The sequence below is a fragment of the Coffea arabica genome, chromosome 4e, assembly GCF_036785885.1.
Source record: "Coffea arabica cultivar ET-39 chromosome 4e, Coffea Arabica ET-39 HiFi, whole genome shotgun sequence".
NCBI classification, from domain to species: domain Eukaryota; kingdom Viridiplantae; phylum Streptophyta; class Magnoliopsida; order Gentianales; family Rubiaceae; genus Coffea; species Coffea arabica.
The window spans coordinates 2,414,694-2,438,999 of NC_092317.1; the positions used below are offsets into that span (position 1 = coordinate 2,414,694).

General features: G+C 37.2%; 4 protein-coding genes across 5 annotated transcripts; 2 read left to right on the forward strand and 2 right to left on the reverse strand.

Moving 5' to 3' along the window:
- The first annotated feature begins 9,315 nt into the window (after nt 1–9,315).
- On the forward strand, nt 9,316–14,326 carry LOC140003768 (homeobox-leucine zipper protein GLABRA 2-like). Of its 2 annotated transcripts, none has more exons than XM_072047110.1 (11): nt 9,316–9,547; nt 9,710–9,996; nt 10,716–10,833; nt 11,032–11,226; nt 11,354–11,734; nt 11,866–11,967; nt 12,663–12,872; nt 12,990–13,164; nt 13,336–13,529; nt 13,627–13,713; nt 13,859–14,326. In XM_072047110.1, exons 1-11 carry the CDS (start codon nt 9,464–9,466, stop codon nt 14,234–14,236), a joined length of 2,211 nt encoding a protein of 736 aa, XP_071903211.1. In that variant the 5' UTR covers nt 9,316–9,463; the 3' UTR covers nt 14,237–14,326. The 2 variants fall into 2 exon arrangements, with proteins under 2 accessions (XP_071903211.1, XP_027125787.1); XM_027269986.2 differs by having other exon boundaries at nt 9,318–9,547; nt 13,258–13,529.
- A 1,180-nt stretch (nt 14,327–15,506) lies between these two features.
- Nucleotides 15,507–16,259, reverse strand: LOC113742216 (small ribosomal subunit protein uS17c). Its single transcript, XM_027269989.2, has one exon. The coding sequence runs from the start codon at nt 16,157–16,159 to the stop codon at nt 15,662–15,664; it is 498 nt and encodes a 165-aa protein (XP_027125790.1). The 5' UTR covers nt 16,160–16,259; the 3' UTR covers nt 15,507–15,661.
- Nucleotides 16,260–18,498: 2,239 nt separating this feature from the next.
- Nucleotides 18,499–20,263, forward strand: LOC113741817 (photosystem I reaction center subunit VI, chloroplastic). The gene is made up of 3 exons (XM_027269460.2): nt 18,499–18,730; nt 18,916–19,042; nt 19,857–20,263. Exons 1-3 carry the CDS (start codon nt 18,603–18,605, stop codon nt 20,034–20,036), a joined length of 435 nt encoding a protein of 144 aa, XP_027125261.1. The 5' UTR covers nt 18,499–18,602; the 3' UTR covers nt 20,037–20,263.
- A 390-nt stretch (nt 20,264–20,653) lies between these two features.
- LOC113741816 (rop guanine nucleotide exchange factor 12) lies at nt 20,654–23,527 on the reverse strand. Its single transcript, XM_027269459.2, has 7 exons — nt 23,287–23,527; nt 22,669–22,785; nt 22,351–22,505; nt 22,149–22,223; nt 21,768–22,043; nt 21,348–21,668; nt 20,654–21,196 (listed from the first exon to the last, which is right to left on the reverse strand). The coding sequence occupies exons 1-7, from the start codon at nt 23,519–23,521 to the stop codon at nt 20,771–20,773; spliced, it is 1,605 nt and encodes a 534-aa protein (XP_027125260.2). The 5' UTR covers nt 23,522–23,527; the 3' UTR covers nt 20,654–20,770.
- Between the last annotated feature and the right edge of the window lie 779 nt (nt 23,528–24,306).

A 24,306-nucleotide genomic window follows, 5' to 3' on the forward strand; every position in this document is an offset into this window, starting at 1 on the left:
CCGCATCAAGCCCAGTCAGTCCATGGCTTTTAACAAAGAAATGTAGTCTGACCAATCCAAGGACGTCTAGGGCGGTCCGTCAGACAACTAGACTCCTCCCAAGCCCAAGCCGAGAAATCTTTCATCCTTTATAAATTGAGCAATTTATAAAATTAGTAATAGTAAGAGGATTTTTTTTTCTTCAATTGATGACTCTATGGTTTTGAATTTCGAGGATTTTTTTAAAAATAAAATTTTAGCTTTTCTTTCTAATATAATATATTTTCAACTTTGCATCCACTGTTTTATTTGCATGGACCTGAAGAGAAAGAAAGAATCCTTTTTTTTTTTTTTGGTTGAAGACAGGACTAGAAAAAAAGTCAAAGAATAATATCTACCGTGTCTAATCGTACAAACCCAGTCTTCATTACAGCCAGACAATGGACGATATTACTCAAAACTTGTAAATCCTTTGTTTTGACAGTGATTTTCAGCAGAAAATTTTTTATTTTTTTTATGAACATATTTTTTAATTATTTTTTTACTTCACGTGCCAAGCATCGCAAAAGCCATGCACTTTCAGCTATTTAAGGGTCCGTTTGATTCAATGTAAAATATTTTCGACGAAAAATGTCTTCCATGAAAAATTTTATCAAAGAAAATAATTACCTTCTCCATGTTTTTTCCGGTGTTTGGGAGCAGATGGAGACTACAAAGCTTTAGTGGACTATTGCACAAGTGGTGGGTTTTGTTCTGAATCTTAAGGCTAGTGGGGGAGCTTGAATGGAACGTCTTACAAATTATGAGTCAGACATGGAAAATAACTTCAGTTCATCTATATGGGAAGTCATTTTACACCATCTGATGTAAAATATTTTCAGTAGGAAAAAATTTTCCCAAAGCAATAACCCAATCAAACAATAGAAAATAAGGAAAATATTTTCCTTTGAAACAAACAGACCCTAAGTGTGTACAATTGCATGTCTTGACTCATAACGGTGATCGAAATTAAATACATCCAAACTTTGGATGAAGGAAACTGGGCTGGAATTAAATTCTGAATCGGCCAAAACAGAAATGCTTATTTTGCATGTGAGATTTTAAGTACTACTAATTGTTTCCTTGATTCCTTTTTTTTTTGGTAGGAATTGTTTTCTTGAATCAATCAGACAAAAGGTTGTGTGTTGAATCTCCCTTGCCCCCGTGAGAGCTGTATTTGTGAGCGATTTGTTGTAATCAATCCATGGTCCTAATTGCATGTCTCGCCTTATAACGGTGATCGAAACTGAATTTATCTAAATTTTTTATAATTTTATGCAAAATAAAGAAAAAAAATCAACCTTTTATTGGAATCTTTATTTAGTACAGTGTAACTGAATTTTGAGGTCAGTACTCAGTAGTAGTAGGTGCCGTTGAATCTTCCCGCTTGAATATTTCGCTATAGAACGTAGGTCCCTGCAGTGTGTACAGTAAGCAGAAAACGAAGGTGTCAATATTGGAATTAATTGCTTAAGATAAGAAACCGTCCTTTCGGTCCATCTTGGAATTGTAGCAACGCTTTCTTTCTTTCTTTTTTTTTTTTTTTTTTGTGGTGTTGAAACATCAGAGTACAAGAAGCATAAGCAACTAATAACCAGAGGATGGTTAATTTTACTGTTGCCAAAGAGGTCGTTGTGGACCGATAGATGTCCATAGGATGTTAGTTGCCTTGGACATTAATTAAGACGGGTCCCCAAATATTGATGGATGGCTGCTCTCCCTTTGTTTTTTCTTCTACGGTGGTCCAACTTAGCAGCTTTTCCTGCCAGAGCTGTAAATTTTCTCGGACAATTATCTTCAATTGTGATAGCTGTCTGAGATCCGTATATGCAATCATAAATAGAAACTTAAAAATCTTCTCCCTTTCTCTTTCTCTCTCTCTCTCTTTTTGCATATTAGCACTCCTGATGGACTGAACCACAAAATTTATGTTTTGGCTAAATTATATATATTTCCAACACCAGAACTCTTTATTTTTATTTTTTGAGTGTAAAACAGATACTACATTGATTGGGCAATTTTTTTATATATATATATATAATTGAAGCACACACAGACCAAAATACATAGAGGGACAAAAACGTTTTACTGTATTCATGTACTGTGAAGAAGATGGCATTTAGATAGATATTCATGCCCTTAAGGGGTTCTTCATGTTTCCTTGATGGAATCCTTTGTATTTATGGTTATGGTTAAGGTTAGAATTTTCTGCTGACAAGTGTGGAGGGAGGGATGGAGATGGGTAGCTAGGGGCAAAAGAGTAAAACCCATTAAAATCGTTTCAATTACTTAGAAGAGACAAATGGATGAGATGAAATATATTCCATCTTTGATCTCTGTTGAATGACCTCATTTTAAAGCAACTACATTCATGAATGAGGGATATAAAAAAGGTGTCCAGGCACTCATCAACAACAACCACCGGCCTTTGTTTGAACTGGCGGCCACCACTCAGCCATTTAAGGTTCGGTAATCTTATTTCTCATCAATTGTTATATTAAGTCAAAAATTCAGACACTTTTTTGTTTGGTTTGATGGTGATTCAATTCCTATCGTGCCCCTAGATCCAGTTGTTTCTCTCCCTTAGATTAGAATAGTGTAAAATACCATAGATAAAGTGACAATTGACCAAAAAAAAACAAAAAAAAAGTGGCTCATCAACAAAGTCTCTTTTAACCAACCGAGTGACCGACCAATTGCCTCCAATCCATTTAATCTACTACTAATATTACTATTATTAACACCTTTCAATATTCCATTTCTTCACTACCATCATCTTCTGGTACTTACTTAATAGTGCAGCTCTGATGAGCACAAACGTAACGCATTCTTTCTTTGACAGCAACCTTTTACCTGCTGACTTCCACGTTCCCAAACTACCACTTCACCTGCTTGTCAACACCTAATGGTCCTCCGCACAAACAACCTACTAATATTTCAACAAATTCTTTCTTTTTTTGGGCCACAATTCAAGAATTCATTCCTAGTACGTAGTTTCAAATTCTTGCAATTGTTACGGGTAAAATGGCGTCCTCCATTCATTATTGCCCCGTGTGTTTTGCATGGCGACAAGTGACAACCACAGCAACTCATGACGGAGAACAAAACGTTTTTTGGGATATCAAGAGGTAAAATTTCCCAAAAAAAAAAAACGTCAACTATCAACTGTAATTAATGCTGCTTATCCGATTTTACAATTTCATTGCATTGCTGCAGTTCTCTAAAAACGACTAATAATAATAAAAAAAAAAAATATTTTTTTGTCATTTGCGTCCTGCCATTTTAAACCCTACCCCTCATGAATTTCTTCTCTTGCATTATAGCATGATGCGCCGCATGTCATTGCATCCAACATCAGTGGCGAGGCCAAAAATATAGTAAATATTGAATATAAATATTTTATAGTATAAGTTTTAAATACGATTCAAGATTTTAGAGAAGACAAGAGAAGGGCTTCATATAAAGAAAGAAAGAAAGAAAGAAAAAAAAAAGGGGGTCTGAGATTTCATAGGGCTTTTAAGTAGGACTGTCAATGGGGCTGGGCCAACCCTCGCTCGGCCCGACAGAAAGCCCGACGAGCCCGATCATTTAGTGAGCCGGTCTGAGCCTGAGCCTAAAAATTAGGCCCGAATTAAATGTGAGCCGAGCTTGGGCCTTATTAGGCTCAAACCCGATATAGGCCCGGCCCTTTAATTACCTATATATATATAATATTTATATTTTGATATTATGTATAATTATATATCCAAATATAATATTACTAAATACTAAATATATACATAAATTACAAAACACAAAAATACATCTAAAAACTCTTTCATGAGCTTTCTTGAGAGCCAATATTGGTAATGCATAACTAAATCTCTAATTTTTCTTATTGGTTGAGTAAATTTTTGTATTGGCATAATATTGGTTGATTTTTTTTTGGTCTACAAACACAAAAATCATCAAGTATATTTGGATTTAAATCACAAGATTATAAAAAAAGTTTCAACTTTTAAAGATGTATTGGCTTATGATCGCATGTTTTATTACTATTTTTCATGCATTTTGAATGGATTAAATATAAATATTGTTGAAAATTTTTTGGTTTATATACGTTTTAAGAACTATTATTTGTTCATGTTTAGTTTTAATATTATAGTCTTGTAAATGTTAAATTAGTTTTACAACTTAATAGTTATAGTAATTATATTAAGAAAATTAAGGAGTAATAAGTGAGCTTGGGCTAAGCCCGATTAAGGCTCACAACCCGAATATTATGTGAGGTGAATATGAGCTTCACATTTACGAACCCGAAACTCATAGCCCGAAACCCGAAAATAATTCAAATTAAATGAGCTGAACTTGAACTCATCAAAGCCCGGCTCATTAGGCCCGATTGACAGCCTACTTTTAAGTTTTAACATCAACAATTTGTGATTGAAAACTTGGGGACGAAGTCTCGACCTTCATTTCTTTTCCTCTTTCCTTGGTCAATGGGAAAACTTTTTCTTTTCTTTTTTTTTCTTGCTAAAGCAACTCACCATTTGCCACTCAACTTTAGCTCATTATCACTACAAAAGACCTTAATTTCATGCGGACACTGTCCAGGTACAGAGCACCACTAATTTTAGTGTTTGAACCTTTTCCTAAACAGTAGATCTCCTTAATTTCCACTTTTGAAGTACTCTTTCTGGTTCGTTCTTCTTTCTTTTTTTTTTTTTCTTTCTTTTTAGCCTTTCTGGTCTTTTCCATTCTAATGCTGTCGGTATAAATCACCCCCTATCCTTAATCATTCCGACATTTTCATGCTTTTCTTTCCGACTCCGCAATGCATATTTTCAATGTTTTTAGCATTTACTATTTGCTTTCGGAGCTTTTGTTGATGGGACCTCCAAAACTGTATATGACTGTATAATTCATTTTTGGTGACGTGAACTGTGTGTGGTCTTCAATAATATGTTTAGTGTTTCCAGAATGTTTAATGATCAAGATTTGTCAACGTATAAATTAATTCTTGGAGTATATTTCAAGCCTACAACAGACCTTGACTTCTTTTCTTTTTTTTTTTCTGGGGGTCAAATTTGGTATGAAGATGGATATGACAAAACATCTCCAGCGCCATGTCACGTTTGGTTCGAGTAATTATATAGATGGCTATTGCAGCAATTAAAGAAATGCAAAACGAACAACCCATTCTGTATTATTAGATGGATTGTTCACCAAGTCAAGTCTGTCACACATTCCTAACTACCACCAATCCATGCAGGTGCCCAAACTTAAGTTTTTTTTTTTTTTTTTTTGGAGAAGGACCCAAACTTAAGGTTCAAGAAGCACTTAAACTGACAGAAAGGGAGAGAAGATATGATGCATTGTCGGCATGGTGAAATTTCATTTCACAATTAGTGACATAGGAATTGTGAAATAACCACCAAAATTATGTTACGGGTTCAGAGGGGATAAAAGTATGCAACTTTATTTTTGCTTTTTTACATACGTGTAATTGAAGATTTTCAGCATGCTAAAGATAACACAAGATTAGCTTCAAAATCCTTGCTAATGCTCAAGCCTCGATAGCTATAGCTAGGAAAGAGACCACATCTATATATATATATATATATATATTTTGGTGGAAAAAAGTTTGTATAGATTTGGCTCTGCTCACCATCACCCATCAGGACATGCCTTCGGAACATAAATCGCTTATAGAAATTCTTGTAAATCACCAACTAACATAGTCCTCACATCCGGATGGGTCTATATTTATCAAAGACATAAAAGGAAGCATCAGACCATGTCTATATGTCCCCTGTATGTCTAATAGATGAATTTACGTGCTTCTTTTTTGCCAGACTTTATCATTATGTGCCAACAAAAGAGTATTCAATACCTAATTTTTCCAAGAAGAAAAAAGTACTAATATCTCTTGTTCGTTGGGCTGTTCTTGTATATATGAATTCGTCAGCGTCCAACAATACATGTTTCACCCACAAGTTCAACGAGCGCAGTTCTGAGTCTGAGATGCTTGATGGCTTAAAGGGACTCTATTCTTGGCATATGGCCTGCGGTCTCTAGCTGCTATTTTAAGATTCTACTCATATAGATTCAGTTAACAAGTTTTGGGTACTAGCTGACAAGGTGCTAGTACAGCTATACGTTATATATATATATATATGTGTGTGTATATTTGTCCAACGTTGCTTCGAGGGCACTCGTTGAAACGTACAATTAGTCAATAATTGTACACACATTTGTTATATCGTTTAGATTTAATGACATTTTTATTTGTCTTTACCTTTCTTAAAAATAACACATTCATTAACATATGCCCTTAGGACACCCATAAACAAGCTCTTACCTTAAAAGGAAAGAAGAAAAACCCATTGTTTTAATTTTGCCTCACGTTGCATGAACATTTGTTCAATAATGAGTCAAAAATAAAAACCATTTTCTTTCATCAATCCCAGCTAGCGAACTTCGTATTAAGCATTCAACCGAATGAGACTTAATTACATCTTGCACCTTTCACTATATCTGAATTTCCATTTTGGTTACTAAACTTTAAAATGAGACACACTAATCATTAAAGTATATCATGCGTCACACTTTAGTTGCTAAAGTTTAAAATCTTACTTTAGTTCCTAAACTATAAAATCTTTTCCACTCAATCTCTAAATTATAAAATTTATTCCACTTAATTATAAAATCTGTCTCACTTCCCTTAACGATTTTATTTACGTGTGATAAATTTTATATTTTAGGAATTAAAGTGTCCTATTTTAAAGTATAGGAACACAGGTGAAAATTCGTGTATAGTCGAAGGTTGCAAAGTGGAATTTATCCACTAGTGAATGAGTCCGACACTTTATAAAGGACACGACACTCTGCTTCAAGAAAAAGATAATTATTAATACGGTACATATTTTGTTTGAAAATGAGAGATCAAGAGTTTAGCCCAAACGAGTCCTTAAATGAATGAGAGGCGATTGCAGAGCCCAAGCTCTCTGTTTAAGGAAGCGTGAGTTTTAAGTTTTAACCAGTTGAACCAATTTTTGAAAATATCCAAAACTTTTTATATTTTCTATGCCAGAATGATATTCTAATCATGGTTCTTATTCATTAGTATAATTCGTTGAGGACATAGAAATGGCAATCATTAGTGCGAAGGACAGTGTTCTCTCTAACCATTATTTGGTATCCTCCCCAAAGTCTGTGATTTACTTGATTAAGAAATGACTTTAGCAACATCCACAAATATATACTTGTCAATGTGGAGTTTGGAGGCAAATCCATAATGGCTTTGATTACTTAAAAGTCTTTAAATGATATAAAAGATACCACTAAGTTCACACGGTCACAACACTTGAAGTGTTCCTTTTTTTTTTTTTTTTGGTTATAATAATTTGGTAGGAAACAGAAAGGAGGATACATAAATGACTAGCTTGGTTCTGATACAATAATCTGAGAAATTTGAACTCTTCTAACACTACTAACATCATCTACACAAATTTCCCATCAGCACAGCAGCAGGAGGATCGCAAAACTGAAAAGAACTCTTCATCTTGAGAAGCTCCTAATTTGCTCATGAAATCTGCACAATAGTTTGCTTCCCTAATTCGGTCAGTTATCATTTATCACCTCCCACTTTGACTAGATTATCTACCCATGATTACCTTTCCAGTAATGCAAGAAAAGTATTAAAGTTCAAGATAGATTTTTATTCAAGTGATATGTTGTATATTGAAGCCATATGTTTCTAAAGGTGGAAAACAAAAAACAAGAAATTATTTTTCTTAATAGTTCAAGAAGAGACTCCAAATCTTATTAAGTTAAAAAGAAAGGGAAGATTTTGAGAGTCAAACCAAGACCTAAGGGTGGAAGGAGGGTCGAGAGTCGAATCAAGAATCTCATGATCATTCGACTATTATTCGTACCAATTAGGTTGCGTTTTTTAGACAACAAGAGATCATTTAAATAATAATACAAGGCAACGTGTAGTTTTAGATGAATTCATTAGATATAGTCAAGTAGTAAAGTAGATTCGCACATTATCAAAGATCGAGCAAATAAAATGCCAAAAAAGAGGTCCTACGCCTCAGCTTAGCCCTATTTTCCTAATCGAGAAGGAAAGCCCCAACATGTATGTATATAATGAAATGACTAAATCAAGAATGTACAAACCCAAATTTTCTGTACCTGCTCTTAAGTGAGATACTATCCTATGAATAAATACGTTTGACTCATGGACTACCTGCACAGACATCTATCTTTAATTTTTTTTTTATTGGGATTTACGGGTTGATATGAGAGGTTTTTCTTTATCGAAATTCATGTGCATGAGAGATTTTTCTGAGTTTTATTCACTCAACAAGATGCTACTAACTAATAAGTTTCAAAATAGAAATTCAATATTCCAATTCACACTACTGGCATCTTGAACCACTAGTAACATGCCGCATCATATTTACAGTAAAATGCCAAAAAAGAGGTCCTACGCACAATTTTCTCATTCTCATTTTGTGTGGAAACTTATTATTGATCCGGATTTGGCCTTTGCTCAATCTGCCAAAGCGGATAATCTTGAATTTCATACTTCAGGCCTGATAATGTTGAAAATTTCGTCCCAACGATAAATCAACAAATTTTCTTTGGCAAACTATATAACAAGCAAAAGCACTGCGTACATGCTATAATAATTAATATCCGTGTGGTTCACTTGAAACACTGAGCTTCGTTTGTCCATCAAACGGGAGGATCATTGAAGGCCAAACAAACATCAAGATCTTGAAATTCATTCATTTGCATGCAGAATATATCCAAGTTACAGTGTAATGGCAAAAACCTATCAATATGTGGCCGCCCGATTTCTTTGTAATTAATCATTCTGGTCTCCGTCGATTATCTAGCCTCTGGTCTTGGACGCCATTCCAAGAAATAGTAGAGACCCAGACAGTGAGCTGAATTACTCCTACGTTGGATTAGACCTCCATGGAACATTCAACAGGTAGACAAATGTCATCCACCAAAAAGCTAGAACACTGGGCTATTCAACCATTCAAGTGGACAAGAACAGTTTCGATCTACATTTGCCGGTGAAAAATTTTACTATGACAGTAAAAGTTGGGTAGTTAACTAGGGAAAAGAAAAAGTTAGTTGAGTATGGAAAGGATTCTCGCTACCATATCTAACGGTCAACCTCTGCCAGCCCCACCGCCTGTCTCAACGATCTTTATTGTTTTCCCTCCCTCTCACAAATTAACTGTGTCTTTATAGTCTCGTTTGTCTTATATCCTTAAATCAAGCAGACCCCACCCCCTTCCCAGCCCTCTTTTCTTCCCATGTCCGGGTGTCACACACAGATAACACACACTAGCCCAGAAAACAAAATCTCATTGTGAATATTTGAAAGCTTCCACCATAGAGAAGCCCCTTCAATCAACCCCAGAAGAAGCCCACGAGTGACATGGGCGTTTTGGACATGTCGAATCCTCCTCCAACTTCTCAAACCAAAGATTTTTTCCCGTCTCCTGCTCTCTCCCTTAGCCTTGTACTATTTTTCTCTACCATTTCTTTAATAATTAATTGTTATCCTTTGCACTTACTTTAAGCCTTTAAGGACAGCGGAAAGACAAAACTTTTCTAACCAAGCTTTTATGGTTTTTGCTTCCCCCCCCCCCCCCCCCCCCTTTTTCTTTTGCGGTTCTTCTAGGCTGGGATTTTTCGTCGTGGTGCGGCGGCCGCCAACTTGGAAGTGGAGGAGGGAGATGAAGGAAGTGGCGGCGGCGGAGCAGCAGCAGCAGGAGGAGGCAGGAGAGAAGAGACAGTGGAAATCAGTAGTGAAAATTCTGGACCCTTGAGGTCGAGGTCGGATGATATGGATGATTATGAAGGCGAAGGAGAGCAAGATGACGGTGGTGAGGATGACCAAAACAACAAGAAAAAGAAGAGAAAGAAATATCACAGACACACCGCTGAACAAATTAGAGAAATGGAGGCGTATGTTCCTTCTTTCTTCTTTCTAGACTGTTTGTACTAGCGTACAATACATACAATAACACATTCTTATGATTATTATTCCACTGCGTCAACTAAAACCTTATATTTCTAATTAAGTAAGAAATTTGTAGACTACCTTTTAACTTAATTTGATGCAACATATATTTATCTCGGTTAATTACTAGGATTCGGTGACCAGAAACTTTACAAAATTGATGCTTGCTGAAAATTTGGTTCACTTCTTGGGCTAATTAATAAATACACATGTAAGGTAAGCTTCTTCTAAGACTTGAATAGCTGTCAAAAAAACAAGAAGATTACTAGTGTAAAGATGAAAAGTCGGGGTCAGATGTCAGAATAAATTTTGTCGATCTTAGCATGCTGTTATTTAATTATAAGCGGCTTAAGGTCTCCTTTCCAATCACATACTATTTGTTAATTCAGTAGTAAAAGAATAAATTATAAAAAGTGCATTTCTCATGCACGTAAGTAAAAATCCCTTTTTATTTTTTTGGTGTCCGTAACGTACGTGTATCTAGTTGGGCCTGTATATTCTGCTTCTCTGTCGCGTATCAGTACTATACATACATTTTTCCGCCATTAATGTTGAGCATGCATGTCCCCATATGATATTGGACTTTTTCTAGCAGTCATTATTATTTTTATTGTCCATGAATAATTAATGCTGTATCCCTTTACACGTATGCTTCAATGGGCAGTTTGTTCAAGGAGTCGCCCCACCCAGATGAGAAGCAAAGGCAACAGCTTAGCAAGCAATTAGGCCTTCATCCTAGGCAAGTCAAATTTTGGTTTCAAAATCGTCGAACCCAAATCAAGGTATGCATGCACTTTTAGCACATTATAAATATTTGTTTCCTATAAAGGAACGAGAAAACTGATTATGATGTGTTCCTGCTAGTTGGATGATTTATTAGTTCTTGATCTTGAACAGGTTTATTGATTTTAACTGTGTTCTTATCTGAGGGATCATGGTCCTATATATAACAGATGTAGCAATATGGATGGCTAATGCAGGCTATTCAGGAACGTCATGAAAATGGCTTGTTGAAAACGGAACTGGAAAAGCTTCGCGACGAGAATAAAGCATTAAGGGAGACCATTCAAAAAGCTTCTTGTCCTAGCTGCGGTTTTGCTACATCCGCCAAGGGTCCTTCTACAGCCTCCGACGAACAACAGCTACGAATTGAAAATGCTAGACTTAAAGCCGAGGTCCCCAGAAATCTTTAACGTATTTATTTTTCCTTAGTCACTAAAAAATAAAGAATTACACAAGATGCAAAATTTCCTAATTATCCTTTTTTTTTAATTTTTTTTTTTAACGGAAGACTTGCTGCAGGTGGAAAAACTTAGAGCAGCTCTTGGGAGATACACCCCTGGAACATCACCGAGCAATTCATCTTGCTCAGCAGGAAACGAATTTGAGAACAGGAGTTGCTTAGAGTTTTACAGTGGCATATTCGGGCTGGAAAAGTCGCGAATAATGGAAATTGTCAATCAAGCATTGGAAGAGCTTAAACAAATGGCTACTTTAGGACAACCTCTATGGATCCGAAGTTTAGAAAGTGGAAGGGAGATTCTTAACTATGACGAATACATGAAAAAATTTCCCTTTGAGAATGCAAATAACGCGGGGCCTAAGAGACCTATTGAGGCCTCGAGGGAGACTGGAATTGTGTTTGTTGAGCTCCCTCGGCTTGTTCAATGCTTCATGGATGTGGTAAACTCTGAGGATGTTTTTGCCCCTCTCCAAATTCCAAATTGCATGATTGATCTCCATTTGCACTCGCAATTATGGCTGTCAAGAGATGGTTTTTTACTAGCAGTATTTTGTGTATTTTTGTCTTGCAGAATCAGTGGAAAGAAATGTTCCCCGGCCGGGTTTCAAAGGCAGCTACGGTTGATGTTGTATGCATGGGTGAAGGGGCTAACAGAGACGGACTAGTTCAGCTGGTAAGCACCTTTTTCATCTGTATTTTCCACGTAAATTTTGGTTGATAATCATTAGAAGGATGGATCTAGTTGAGGAGTTTCCTCTAATCAAATTGATTTACATCGTATTTTCTTTTCATAAAAAAAGAACGAGCCTGTCTGGTCACGTCAAGTCATGATATTTCACGAATCAATTGATGACTGGACGTAAATTATTTCCATTACCAATAATTTCATTCGATTTCTTATTATTCTCATCAACTAGATAGTCACGCTCTAGAGAAATTACGTGCTCCCAAAATTTCATTACCCTTGGTCCACTGCTGAAGAAAAGGAAAACTCATAGCATAACTGAACCAGGAGCAATGTCAAATCCATATCTTTTGATAAGAAGTGCAGATCCCAAATTCTAAATCGTAATCAAAGAGTTGAAACAGTTGACCGTCGATGTCAACTTTGAAATCGTTGAACAGTTCACTTTGCTGCCGCATGGTTTGTGCATGGTCATTCCTAAACTTTGCACCTCGACGGTAAACTTACTCTGAAACATGGTATCAACTTAACTGAGAATAGGACCGAAGTAGTGGGATTGTGTGTCTGACTTGCATCCATCCATGTGAATATGGAGGTAAGTTCCAAAATTTTGCATAAGAAAGCTTCCTTACTGGGCCCAAGAAAGATCCTAAACAGTAGTTTTACCCTACTGGCCACTGCAGATGTTTGCGGAGCTGCAAATGCTCACTCCAATGGTGCCCACAAGAGAAGTCTATTTTGTCCGATATTCCAAACAAATAAGTGCGGATCAATGGGCAATTGTTGATGTCTCGATTGACAAAGTGGAAGACAGCGTTGATGCATCCCTAACAAAATGCAGAAAACGTCCATCTGGCTGCATCATTGAGGATAAATCAAATGGCCACTGCAAGGTAATCTTCCTTAATCAAGTTTCTGAATCTGATACTGGACTCATTTTGCTCAATCATCTAAAAATTAATTAGACTTCAATTATAGTTCCGGTGGATCTGTTTTACATGGTTTCTCAGGTGACTTGGGTAGAGCATCTGGAATGTCAGAAAAGTACAGTTCACTCCTTGTACCGCGCAGTAGTAAATAGTGGTCTAGCTTTTGGTGCAAGGCATTGGATGACAACATTGCAGCTACAATGTGAAAGGCTTGCGTTCTTTATGGCAACAAATGTTCCTACCAAAGATTCCAGTGGTACTTCAGAATCGCTAATGCCTCTATTCGAGTTCTTTACATGATTTAGGGCTATATGAATGTTAACCTGAAATTTCTGAATTACTAAACTAGGAGTTGCCACACTCGCTGGGAGGAAAAGCATACTGAAATTGGCGCACAGAATGACAGTAAGCTTTTGTCGTGCACCAGGTGCATCAAGCTATAATACATGGAGCAAAATCACTAGTAAAAGTGGAGATGACATTAGGGTGGCTTCAAGGAAAAACTTGAATGACCCTGGAGAACCTCTTGGGGTAATTCTATGTGCAGTTTCCTCCGTGTGGCTACCAGTATCTCACCATGACTTATTTGACTTCCTAAGAGATGAATCCCGTCGCAATGAGGTTTGGCACTCCTTGTTCAAGACATCAAAATAAACTTCTATGGTTCTAAACTAAATCAAGTCAAGATGGTTGACTCATTTCGCTGCATATGTTGCAGTGGGACATGATGTTAAATGGAGCTCCAGCACAATCCATTGCAAACTTGGCCAAAGGGCAGGATCGAGGGAATGCCGTCACCATCCAAGTGAGTCATCTGTCCCAAGATGAGGAGATTTTGTATCACCACATCTTTCCTCCTCGCATCCCCAACCCCTCTACTTTCCTAATGTCCTTTTAAGAATAAGGGCACTAAAAACATCAAACTATGTTGTGTTTCAACCCTGTTTCAGACAATAAAAACCAAAGACAACAGCATGTGGGTGCTCCAAGATAGCTGCACAAATGCCTACGAGTCAATGGTGGTCTATGCCCCAGTGGATATTAGTAGCATGCAATCAGTTATGACGGGCTGTGACTCCAGCAATATTGCTGTACTACCTTCAGGTTTCTCAATTCTTTTGGATGGAGTGGAATCAAGGCCTCTGGTTATCACATCTAGGCTGGAAGAGAAGAGTTCGGAAGGAGGATCCCTACTTACTATTGCTTTTCAAATCCTAACTAGTAACTCTCCAACAGCAAAACCTTCGGTAGAATCTCTAGAATCAGTTAACACCTTAATATCATGTACATTACAGAAGATCAAGGCAAGCTTGAACTGTGAAGATTGATGATTATCCTGGTTAAATGAATAGGTTTTACTTGACTGTAAAACATATTACTCCCTTTGGTTATAGAAACTGTGGAAAGCATTTTGTTCATTTTAGTTGCTCAATTTTCTCTTTTCTATTTGGATGTGCTGACCTTTATGTATGTGCTGTCCTATTATATTTTCTCCTTTGGGAGCCCAACTGTCTAGGCCAGGCGTGATATTTACGAATGCACTGATATTCCTATTTGCACATCTTTCAGAGTATATTCCTTCCCTACTATTAGTGAAATTGTCTGAAGTCTTAATTACAAAATGGCTAGAACGGACAAAGATATTTGATTTGGTCTCACCCAATGTGCATAATCACTGGAGAGAAAAGGGCTTAATAGTTGTCTCACGACCGAGCAAGGCATCCATGTAGCAATCTAGCATGTTGTAACTCAATAGTTTATATAAAGGCAACCACGAAAATAGCTTTAAGATGCATAGCAACAAAAGAAATAGAAGGCATTGCAGCTCCTTACAAAAAATACTGGAGAGTGATTATCACATGAGTTTTATAACAAGGAATATGCCAGTTTAGCTGCCTTTCCTACATTTTCATTATTCATGATTTCCAAAGTTCCTAATGAGAAGAATCGATTCCAACATACAAGTGTCTACACATCAACAAGTATGGAGTCACGTCCTCCAGTGGCATACTTAGGATCCCTTGCTATAGTTAATTCATACCTACAAACGCAATACTCTTCCAAAACCTTGCCCTCTTTAAACTCTTCAACTCATCACAATACAAATTTTTTTAATACCAATGAAGGAGAGGACAAGCATAAATCTCTCAAATCTCACCTGACTCACTTGAGGCTTAGATATAGCAGATGGCAGAAAGATACACCAATTCTCTCTATATATTTCTTTTTCAGGTTTCGATGAATTTGGCAAAATTGGGAATTGCACGACTACTAGCTCCATCATAAAGTAGTATTATCACCTTATGGGAAAAAATGTCATCTACAAGGACAAAAAGGACGACGATAACAGAAATCCTTAAGGATTTAGCTGAACCTGAAAAGGATAATTTTTTTTTTTCTCAGAAAAGCGTCAGTTATTAACCAATTTAAAGGTTAGGAGTCATAAAGGACCAGCCTTGTTCTCTAAACCAGCATTCTGAGCCCCTCTGAAGCCGCAAGTAGTCGATAATGTTCCTTTTTACGTCTTCTATTCTCTAAGGATACCATATATGTTTCAGGTAAATCAACCTATGATCATGACTGTACGGCAAAAATCTCTGAACAACCAAAGTCCATAACCGGGCAAAATATATAAGTCCAAAACCAAAATCCATCACATTACATAAAACTAAAAAAAATCAGCTATCAGACAGAAAAATCCATCTCAAGAGCTGGATGAGTAAAGAAAATGGCACAATCCAAGTTAAGATTTTTCAAGTACCAACAGAGCCCTCAATCTGATTTTGCTGGTCAGACTCAAGCTTCAGTCCAAGCTCCTGCGGGACCAACTCTTTCGCCTTGGGCGCATTCCTTCCAACAACAGGGACAGCAAGAAAAGTTTTAGTCTTGCTAATGGGCCTGCCCTTTTCAAGCTGCACAAAGTCCCCAACTTTGAATTGGTTTAAAGGGTCATGAGCCTGATACTTCTTCTTCTTCCTGACCCTCCTCTTGTACTTGGGATGCGGCGCGAGGCGTGTAACTTCCACGGCCACGGTTTTGTCATTGGTGGCACAAACAACTCGGCCTTGCATTGATTTCATGGCTCGAATTGGGGGGAGAACTGTAAGGGGTGAAGTGCGGGCATTGGAGAGAGAAGAAGAGGGTTTAGATAGAAGGGAAATTGGGGTGGATCCGTGGAGAAATGGGGTGGAGAGGGTGAGGGATTTGAATTGGGATAACGGAACGTGGAGGAAAGCAGAGGTTGCAGACATCTTTCGAGCGCTGGTGGGGAGTTTGGATAAGGCAGGTTCAAGTCTTTTTTACTCGGACTCGGTGTGCAGACAGCAGAGCAATCGAGCAGCTCCTCATCGATTGATCGGGCTTGAATCCAATTCGAACTTCTTTTTTTTTTTTTTTTTCAACACAGGGGTGTCCGGGTCAAGACCCGAAGGCGGCCCGACTAATCCCCTGCGTCTGGAGTACAGCGCCACCCCAACCGCACCCAGGCGTTAGGTGAGGTTCGATCCCACGACCTTGCGAGTGGTTTTCCAGCCGCAGACCGGGTGATCTAACCCCGGGGCCAATTCGAACTATTCAAGTAAGCTTTATGTTCAAAGTTCGACTACGTATGTTGTGGGCTCGTGAGCTTCTTGAGCGCTACCAAGTATTCGGTATAATATTTAATTAATATATTATAAATAATAAAAATATTTTTTAAATTGATTATTTACAATATCTATCTCAATAATTAAATATGAAATATTTACTTCAATAATTAAATATTTGCTGCAATATTTACTTCAAAAGTATTGAGTACTTCAATATATAATTGAAGTTTATATGAGGAGAGTAATAAAGAGTACCAATTTGTAAGGGCATGCCAATGCCTATGTAACAAATAAAAATCAGAATTGGTTTTACGTATTACCTTTTTTATTGGAATTATTTTACATTTGTAATAAGTTCACATACCTTCCATGAGCTGTATCACAGATTCAGCTAGACCCTCTGGTTTGATTAACTATTTACCCCTCTTCTAATTACACCGTTTGGATAACAATAGAAAACCCAAAAAAGCTGACATCATCAAAAATAAAATCCTTTTGAATTCTCTGAAATATCCTTTTTTTTTATTTTCAAAACAATTTTTCCTACCAACTCACTCTTTCTCAGTCACAACAGTTTTTGACCTTTTTTTAGTTGATAGGCACATTTACCACAATAATTTTCCTTTAAACCAAAAAAGGGAAAAAAAAAACAGTGCACTATCACCACTATTTAAATTAAAATATAATGAAATAAAATAAAAACAAACACAAAAACCCACCACACGAATTCACATTAATTTTGATCACCCCTAACCATTATGCCTCAATCTATTAACAATTGCAAAATCTCATTCAACCATAGAGAATTCAAAGTGAAAATTACTGAGAAGACCTTAGTTTAGTGGTTAGAGTTGAGGCATCATGAATTAGAAATTCTAGACTCTATTTCATGAATTAGAAATTCTAGACTCAAGTCCGCTAATTCTAGAGTTGAGGTAATATAAAGACACTATTATTTTTTTTCTTTGGATAAAAAGCAAATTTAATTAACGAATTGTTAAAAATCGTTCAACTCGATTTGATTTATATCATTGCCGTAATGACAGATTAAACATGCACTAGAAATAACGGATTAGATCTGCAATTTAATAAATATAATATATCTGAAAAATTTTGAATAGATCTGAAAAATATAAGAAATTTTCAAATTATCTTCTAACAAGATAAATCATTGTAGTTCTCTATGCATATTGCAATCGCTAGATTTGCTAATTAGTGGCTTTAAGTTTTAATAATGATGATGAGAACAATCGAGAGAGACCCATGACCTGGAAAAATTTTAGACCTAACAATTAGATTTGAAATAAATTTGGGTCTAATAACAAAAGAAGGAAAAAAAATAGAAAAAAATTAATTGATAACCATTGTTTGATAACTCTACGTGATGTTAAAAATTAATTGATTAAAATATTTTTTGAATTCAACATGTTTGATAATAGAATTGTTTTATCATTTAATATATTAAGCACTGCTTAACTTGTGTATAAAATTTTAAGTAAATTTTTAAATGAATTTCCTAAATTAACCACACATACTAGAGCTCTCACATATATAATACACAGTCACACGCGCGCGCGCACTTAAACCCAACCTCTCAACTGTTTCGTTATTTTTCTCTCTCACACAAAACAATTTTTTCTTTTTGTCCAAATACACAAATAAAAAGAATTTTGTTTAAAGATAAAAATACAATATTTTGTGTGATATTTTAATTCAGTTCTATAATTAAATTAGTTGTCAAATGCATGTAATTTGATCAATTTAACAACTTAAAATACTTTCGGCACTTACAGATTTGAAATTTCAATTTTATTCAATTGTGACTTACGCTTCCAGTTTGCAAGGCATTTACCCTGTGATTTGTAGGATGAAGTCCTTACTGTAGTATAGTCGTAATCCTCCGTTGAACGACATTGGATAGGCTTATCCAGCTATCATCCACGTCTCACCACTCAAATGGGATCCCATATCTCTCCAAGGGAGCCCAGCTTGCCATTTGTCATCCTGAAATCCATTGCAAAAAATTCAAAAGCTCAAAGCATCCGCATTTAACCAATTGCCAGTTTTGGAATCAAAAAATTAGTTTTGTTCGTTAGACTGATAGGCCATGGCATCTCTAGCTACCTTTGCTGCCGTGCAGCCAACTGCTGTTAAGGGTCTCGCTGGAAGCTCCATTGCTGGAACTAAGCTTCATGTCAAGCCTTCTTCTCTTGGTTTGAAACCCTCCCGAACCAGGTAAAGAACATTCAAGAATCTAGTCTTGGTGTGATCCCGTCAGCCTGACTTTTGAGAACTAGTATTGGCTCACTCTGTTTTAGTGGTTGTTTGAGAATAAAGACGTTTAATTGGGCTAATTTTTCTAGTATTGCCCAAATTATGGGCTAAGCTTTTGTAGCTACTCTGCATTTGGTTTGTTGTAGGGCTGGTCCGGTGGTAGCAAAGTACGGTGAGAAGAGTGTCTACTTTGACTTGGAGGATTTGGGCAACACGACTGGCCAATGGGACTTGTATGGGTCAGATGCTCCTTCACCGTACAACTCCCTCCAGGTATATTTTCATGAATCAGAATCATCAATTCATTAGAGTTGTGTGCCCTTGATGAGTGGTGGAGCAACGCATTAATTAATATGCTGGAAATTCTGATATGGCGATAGAACAGTGTAGTAATTAGCTAGTTATTTACGCCTGCGTCACTCTGTACTCACGTGGCTCATTCTGTCATGCGCACTTGCAATTTCTAGTGTTAAGAGTCTTTCACTATTTGGGAAAATTGTGGAAATTGAAACCAAGCATGAATGTTTCTTTCATTTTTTGGTTGTTAATGGTCCATGTGCAGTTTTCATTTGGGGCTTAAGAAAAGTTGCATGCTTTGTGCTGGAGTTAGCTGGATTGTAGATAGAGATAGGCCAACTGCTTGTAGTAGGTTTTTCTTGATGAATTTCTGCAAGGGCATAGATTGAGGGTGAAGTTGAAAAACATAACATGAATTTTTCCTTTTTTTTTTTGGGGAGGGGGGGGGGGTTTAGAGGATCATGAGGAGACAGAGTAAGGATTATGCTTTCTAGTTTAAAAAAATTGCAAAAAAAAAAAAGAGAGAGAGAGTTTTCCATCCTGCTTTCAGATTAAATTCAGTAGAAAAAATATGTGCCTTCCAGTATCCATAAGAACCCTATATTCATGGCTGCCTGATAGCAAGAAAAGAGAACCTCTGCTTGATATTCTGAAGGCAGTGAGGGCAGCATTCCTCATGATTGTGGAGTAATTTACGACATCCTTGCATTTGCCTGAGTTTTGGTCATTTACAGCAGCAGCTGTTAGATTCCGTGAAGGTTTTCTCACATGAATCTATATGTGGTTGCAGAGCAAGTTCTTTGAGACATTTGCAGCTCCTTTCACCAAGAGAGGTTTACTGCTCAAATTCTTGATACTAGGAGGTGGCTCCTTGCTTGCTTATGTGAGTGCTACCGCATCACCAGATTATCTGCCCATCAAAAGGGGTCCTCAACTTCCCCCTAAACCCGGGCCCCGTGGCAAAATCTAATTATTTCTCAGTTAAAGCTTTAAAAGCATTTTTATTTTCTTCATGTGTACCTTCTAAAGCTTGTAAGTATCTCTGGAGCGTAATCGTGTGCCTGCTTATTATCACAATGATTGTTTACTACTTGGGGGCACCATTGCTTTGTTGCTCATCTTCAATCTCCTGGATGAGATTTTACTCGTCTGTCTTGCTTCAATTGGAAATTTTTATGAGACTCGTTTGAATCTCAACTCTATAATGGCTTCTCATGCAGAAAAGTTCCAATCTCTTTAACCTGAAAGTACGCTGACTTCCTCTAAGATGGAAATTGATGCTTGCTTATTTCTCCTCAAATGTGCAGCCCAGTACAGCATTGTATTGTAGTATGATTTGTAGATTTAAACTGACAGGGTGAGGGTTGTTCCTTGGAAAATGCAAATTGCAGATACTCATTGCAGTCCTGTTATTCTGGATTGGAGTCATGAAGCCGGAAAGTATGACTGAAATGTTAGAAATTACAAGACCAAAATATTTTAACAAACTGATCTCATCTACAGAGTGAGCATAGCCAATGTGTTTTGAAGCCAGTAGCTCTAGTGGCTTTTCCATATTTACAAAGGAAAAATGTATCAAATCCTATATGGCTTTAATTCGTCTGAATATAAACGTCCAATGCTGTTCACATTCGAGAAGAGTTCTGCTGGTCAGTCCTTGCCTCTAATAATGTAAGTTAATTTGGTATCTGGGACAAAATTTGGTTAGTGACGCGCTGTTGGACTTCTAGAACCACCCAAGTGCTCTAGTCTCTCTATGTAAGAAATTTTCTTGTTGGTGGCAATATTTGGTGGTTTGCTCAAAATCTTCAAATCGTTGTCTTTGGACACCTCTTCCTTCACGTCTTTCTTTACTTCGGTCTCTCCTTGATCCAGTGACCAACCCATGAAATCTAGAAGTGTCTTTGATGTTGGTGTCTCTGCTGAATTTAGTTTGTCTGCTTCTTCTTTAGCACTGGGGATGCTCTCCAAAGTTATTGTTTCCTTCTTTAGGGTTTTTTTTGGTTCTCCAGCAGATGGATTTTTTGCAAGAGAATCAGCATGAAGAACATCTTCTATTCGTGACATGACAGTAAATGCCAGGCTCTCTATTATTCTTGAATAGCTTTCCAGAATGGCTTGCCCCACATCCTGAGAGATCAAACTTGGTCAAGACCACTGAAAAGTAGAATATGTTTGCTACTCATTGCATTCAGAATACCCTCTGCTTTTGGTCAGTTATAGAATTAAAGAATGGATGAAAATGAAAACGAGATCAGAATAAAGTTAGTAGCATTCTTACTCTGTTATATTGGATTTTGCTAATGTCAAGTGAAGACTGAGGAATTCCTGGGAACCGATGCTTAAGAATGAGTAAGATTGTCTCAGCTCTATCTTCGAAGAGTTCTCTCTTTTCCATACTTACACCTGAACTCCAGGATGACTTTCCATCTTTTGCAGTCATCTTCCTTCTCCAGATCACAACAGATGCCTCAATTCTGTTCTTGAGGTCAAGAATTTTGTGTTCTGATGATAAGTCCACCATGGAGAGAAAATAATCAGGATCAAAGTGCTCATCAGTTATACTCTTGTAGATTGAATCTCCAAGGCTCGCTCTCCCATTCTAAAACGAATTATACAAGTGATAAATATCAGTAAAGCTTGTAAACCAGTATCATCTAACAAGATGGTAATCAGAATCGTGGATATCTTTCCCTTCTACCTTAGGGAGATTCTCTATGTAATTCTCAGGGATCTCCATCTCTAAAAGGACTTGGGCATTTATGGCCATGGCTGCTTTAAGGACTTGGTTGACTGACTCCTTCTGAAACTGCAACCATTTCTTTGCAACATCAGAGAGGCCATTAGGCGGAACTTTAGGAGTAGGTATCCACCATTTGTCATCCTTCCTAGCATTACTTTTCCCCTTCTGTGATTCGTCAGAGTCTTTAGACACATAGTAGAATTCGTTTTGATCTTTAAAGTTGTCTAGGCAATCCTGTAAAATTGTTTCACACAACAACAAGAATTGAACAAAGTTGGTCACAATATTTAAGGTTATGATGATAGGCAAAATAAGAAAATTTCACAGCTATGATCTTACAATAAGCATTGCGTCGAGCTTTCGCAAGGCAGGAATATTCATATGAAGGTCATTTCGCTGCCTTGTAACCATAACCTGATAAAATAAAAGAGTAAGTTGATGTATTATCCTTCCAGGATATGTAGGTGCTACATTTCTTTAATTGAGCATGAATGCATGGATGCCCCACACACACACACACACACACACATAGAAGGCATACCTCCATGTTAGTTCCATCTTTAGACACTTGTTTGGAAGGAACAAACTCAACAATGTGATCTGTGACAGACAAGAGCCAATCAATTTCCTTTCTCCACCTTGCTCTCATCTCTGGTGACATGGGCTCTAATCGCTTTTGCTCTCCGAAGACAGAAGCTGCATGTGGTTTAAAAAGGATCAATTTTGTTGAGGATCTCATGAGATTCATAGAAATCTTGATTTGCAATTAACTATGGTCCAAAAAGAATTTCATACAGAAATAGTCACAGGTGCAGGGTAGAGCATTGTCAATGTATTAGAAAATGAGGATGTACTCTACCTGCTAGGTTTGTGATTGCATTTGACAATGCTAGAGCTGATGAAACTCCCTTTCCTCCACCCGACATATCCTCACCCAAGAGCAACTTCGCGAACTTCTCCTTCATCAGTTCCATATCTGGAAGCCAACAAGTAATATTTCATGAACATACAGGACTATGATATAAGGCTCGACAGCTTTTTAAATGAAGAACTAAACCAAACATTGACTTCTTCTTCAAAAGAATGAAAGTTTGCTATTCCAATTCTAATTAATTTCACATCCTTTCTTTCCTCCATGACATTCTAGATTTTGTTGGAGAGTTTATTGCATATGTCATGTGATGCAACATGTTTAAACCGCTTAATTACAGCAAAAACAAAACACGCACAAAAAGCAGGAATAAAAAAAAAAAAGGAAAGGAAAAAAGAATATCGTATCTGCCAGCGGAATTCAACAAAAAACCAGAATTTAAAGCTCCCTCAGGTTTAGAAAAACAAATCCTTCTCTGTATTTTTGGGACCGTTTTATAGAGAAACGTTAAGATACGTCCGATACAAAAATCCCTTAAATGTGACTCTTCTAGAACCTCCATGGACCACATGCAGAATAACGGGCTCAGGAGAAGGAAGCACTTGCCAGAGGGTTTCTTTGACTTGGGGCTTGAAGCACCTCCATCATTGCGGCCGAGCGAATTCCCAGTTCTTTGCTTTTCGCGATCGTTCGAGGAAGAGAATGAATCCTCATTATCTTTGATATTACAGCTCTCGCGGGTCAAACCGCGCGTTGGTCGTCCTGCATCCTCTTGCATTCCATTAAAATGACTGAGGCGAGACCTCAAGGTTTCTTGTTCTTCCTCTAGCGCTCGAACCATCCTTGCAACATTCAACGAGCACTGCTCTTCATGCAATGGAATAAATTGAAGGAAGGGGGCCGGGGGAAGAACAGGAGAAAGAAGTTATCTGCAGGGATCACGGATTCATCATGGGGGGGGGGGTGGGGGTGGAGAAAAATGGTTTGTCTTAGCTCTTGTTGCTAAAGAAATAACGTGCGGAAGAACAAGAAGAGAACCGCAACTACTTGCTAATAATCATGAATGGAACGAACTCTTATTTTATGCAGCTGTTTGACGAGGAGAAATAATAAAAATACAAATACTTTTTAATTATTTTCAAAGGTGATTATTTGGTTGGTAATGGACTTCGTGCTAGTTTACTTTCTGTTTTGATGAATTGTTGAGGCAACGTGGGGTGCATGTTCAAGAATGAAGCAGCAAAACAGGTCAGAGCATTGAGCGATGGAAGAATTTTGTATTTCTTTCCTAATTTAGGTTTAATTCTCTCTTAATTAATACTACTAATCTTGTTTAGCATCGTATATGCAAGAGTTATACTCCGTCTTCATGGTTGGCTGATTTGGAGTCCTAAAGGTTAGACGAGTGGATGGTTGTATTTTAATCGGGTTTATCTAAAGTTGTGGATGTGAAGTTGCAATATTGGGTGACTGCTCTAACTTTCTCCATTCTCACATTGATCCGCAAGATTGCAAACACTTTAGTGAAAAATGGCTTCTTTTATATATGGAGGCTATAAAACCAGAAACTACAAAGAAATAACACGTCAGTCCCGTATAATCTGAAAATAGTAAAGGCCAAATTTC

Coding starts and splice junctions, on each gene's coding strand:
- LOC140003768 (XM_027269986.2), top strand. CDS start 9,464: ATGGGCGTTTTGGACATGTCGAATCCTCCTCCAACTTCTCAAACCAAA. Junction 9,548..9,709: donor CTGCTCTCTCCCTTAGCCTT/GTACTATTTTTC, acceptor CGGTTCTTCTAG/GCTGGGATTTTTCGTCGTGG. Junction 12,873..12,989: donor AATCAAATGGCCACTGCAAG/GTAATCTTCCTT, acceptor ATGGTTTCTCAG/GTGACTTGGGTAGAGCATCT.
- LOC113741817 (XM_027269460.2), top strand. CDS start 18,603: ATGGCATCTCTAGCTACCTTTGCTGCCGTGCAGCCAACTGCTGTTAAG. Junction 18,731..18,915: donor TTGAAACCCTCCCGAACCAG/GTAAAGAACATT, acceptor GGTTTGTTGTAG/GGCTGGTCCGGTGGTAGCAA. Junction 19,043..19,856: donor CACCGTACAACTCCCTCCAG/GTATATTTTCAT, acceptor ATGTGGTTGCAG/AGCAAGTTCTTTGAGACATT.
- LOC113741816 (XM_027269459.2), bottom strand. CDS start 23,521: ATGGTTCGAGCGCTAGAGGAAGAACAAGAAACCTTGAGGTCTCGCCTC. Junction 22,044..22,148: donor AGCTCGACGCAATGCTTATT/GTAAGATCATAG, acceptor ACAATTTTACAG/GATTGCCTAGACAACTTTAA. Junction 21,669..21,767: donor ACATAGAGAATCTCCCTAAG/GTAGAAGGGAAA, acceptor AATTCGTTTTAG/AATGGGAGAGCGAGCCTTGG.
- LOC113742216 (XM_027269989.2), bottom strand. CDS start 16,159: ATGTCTGCAACCTCTGCTTTCCTCCACGTTCCGTTATCCCAATTCAAA.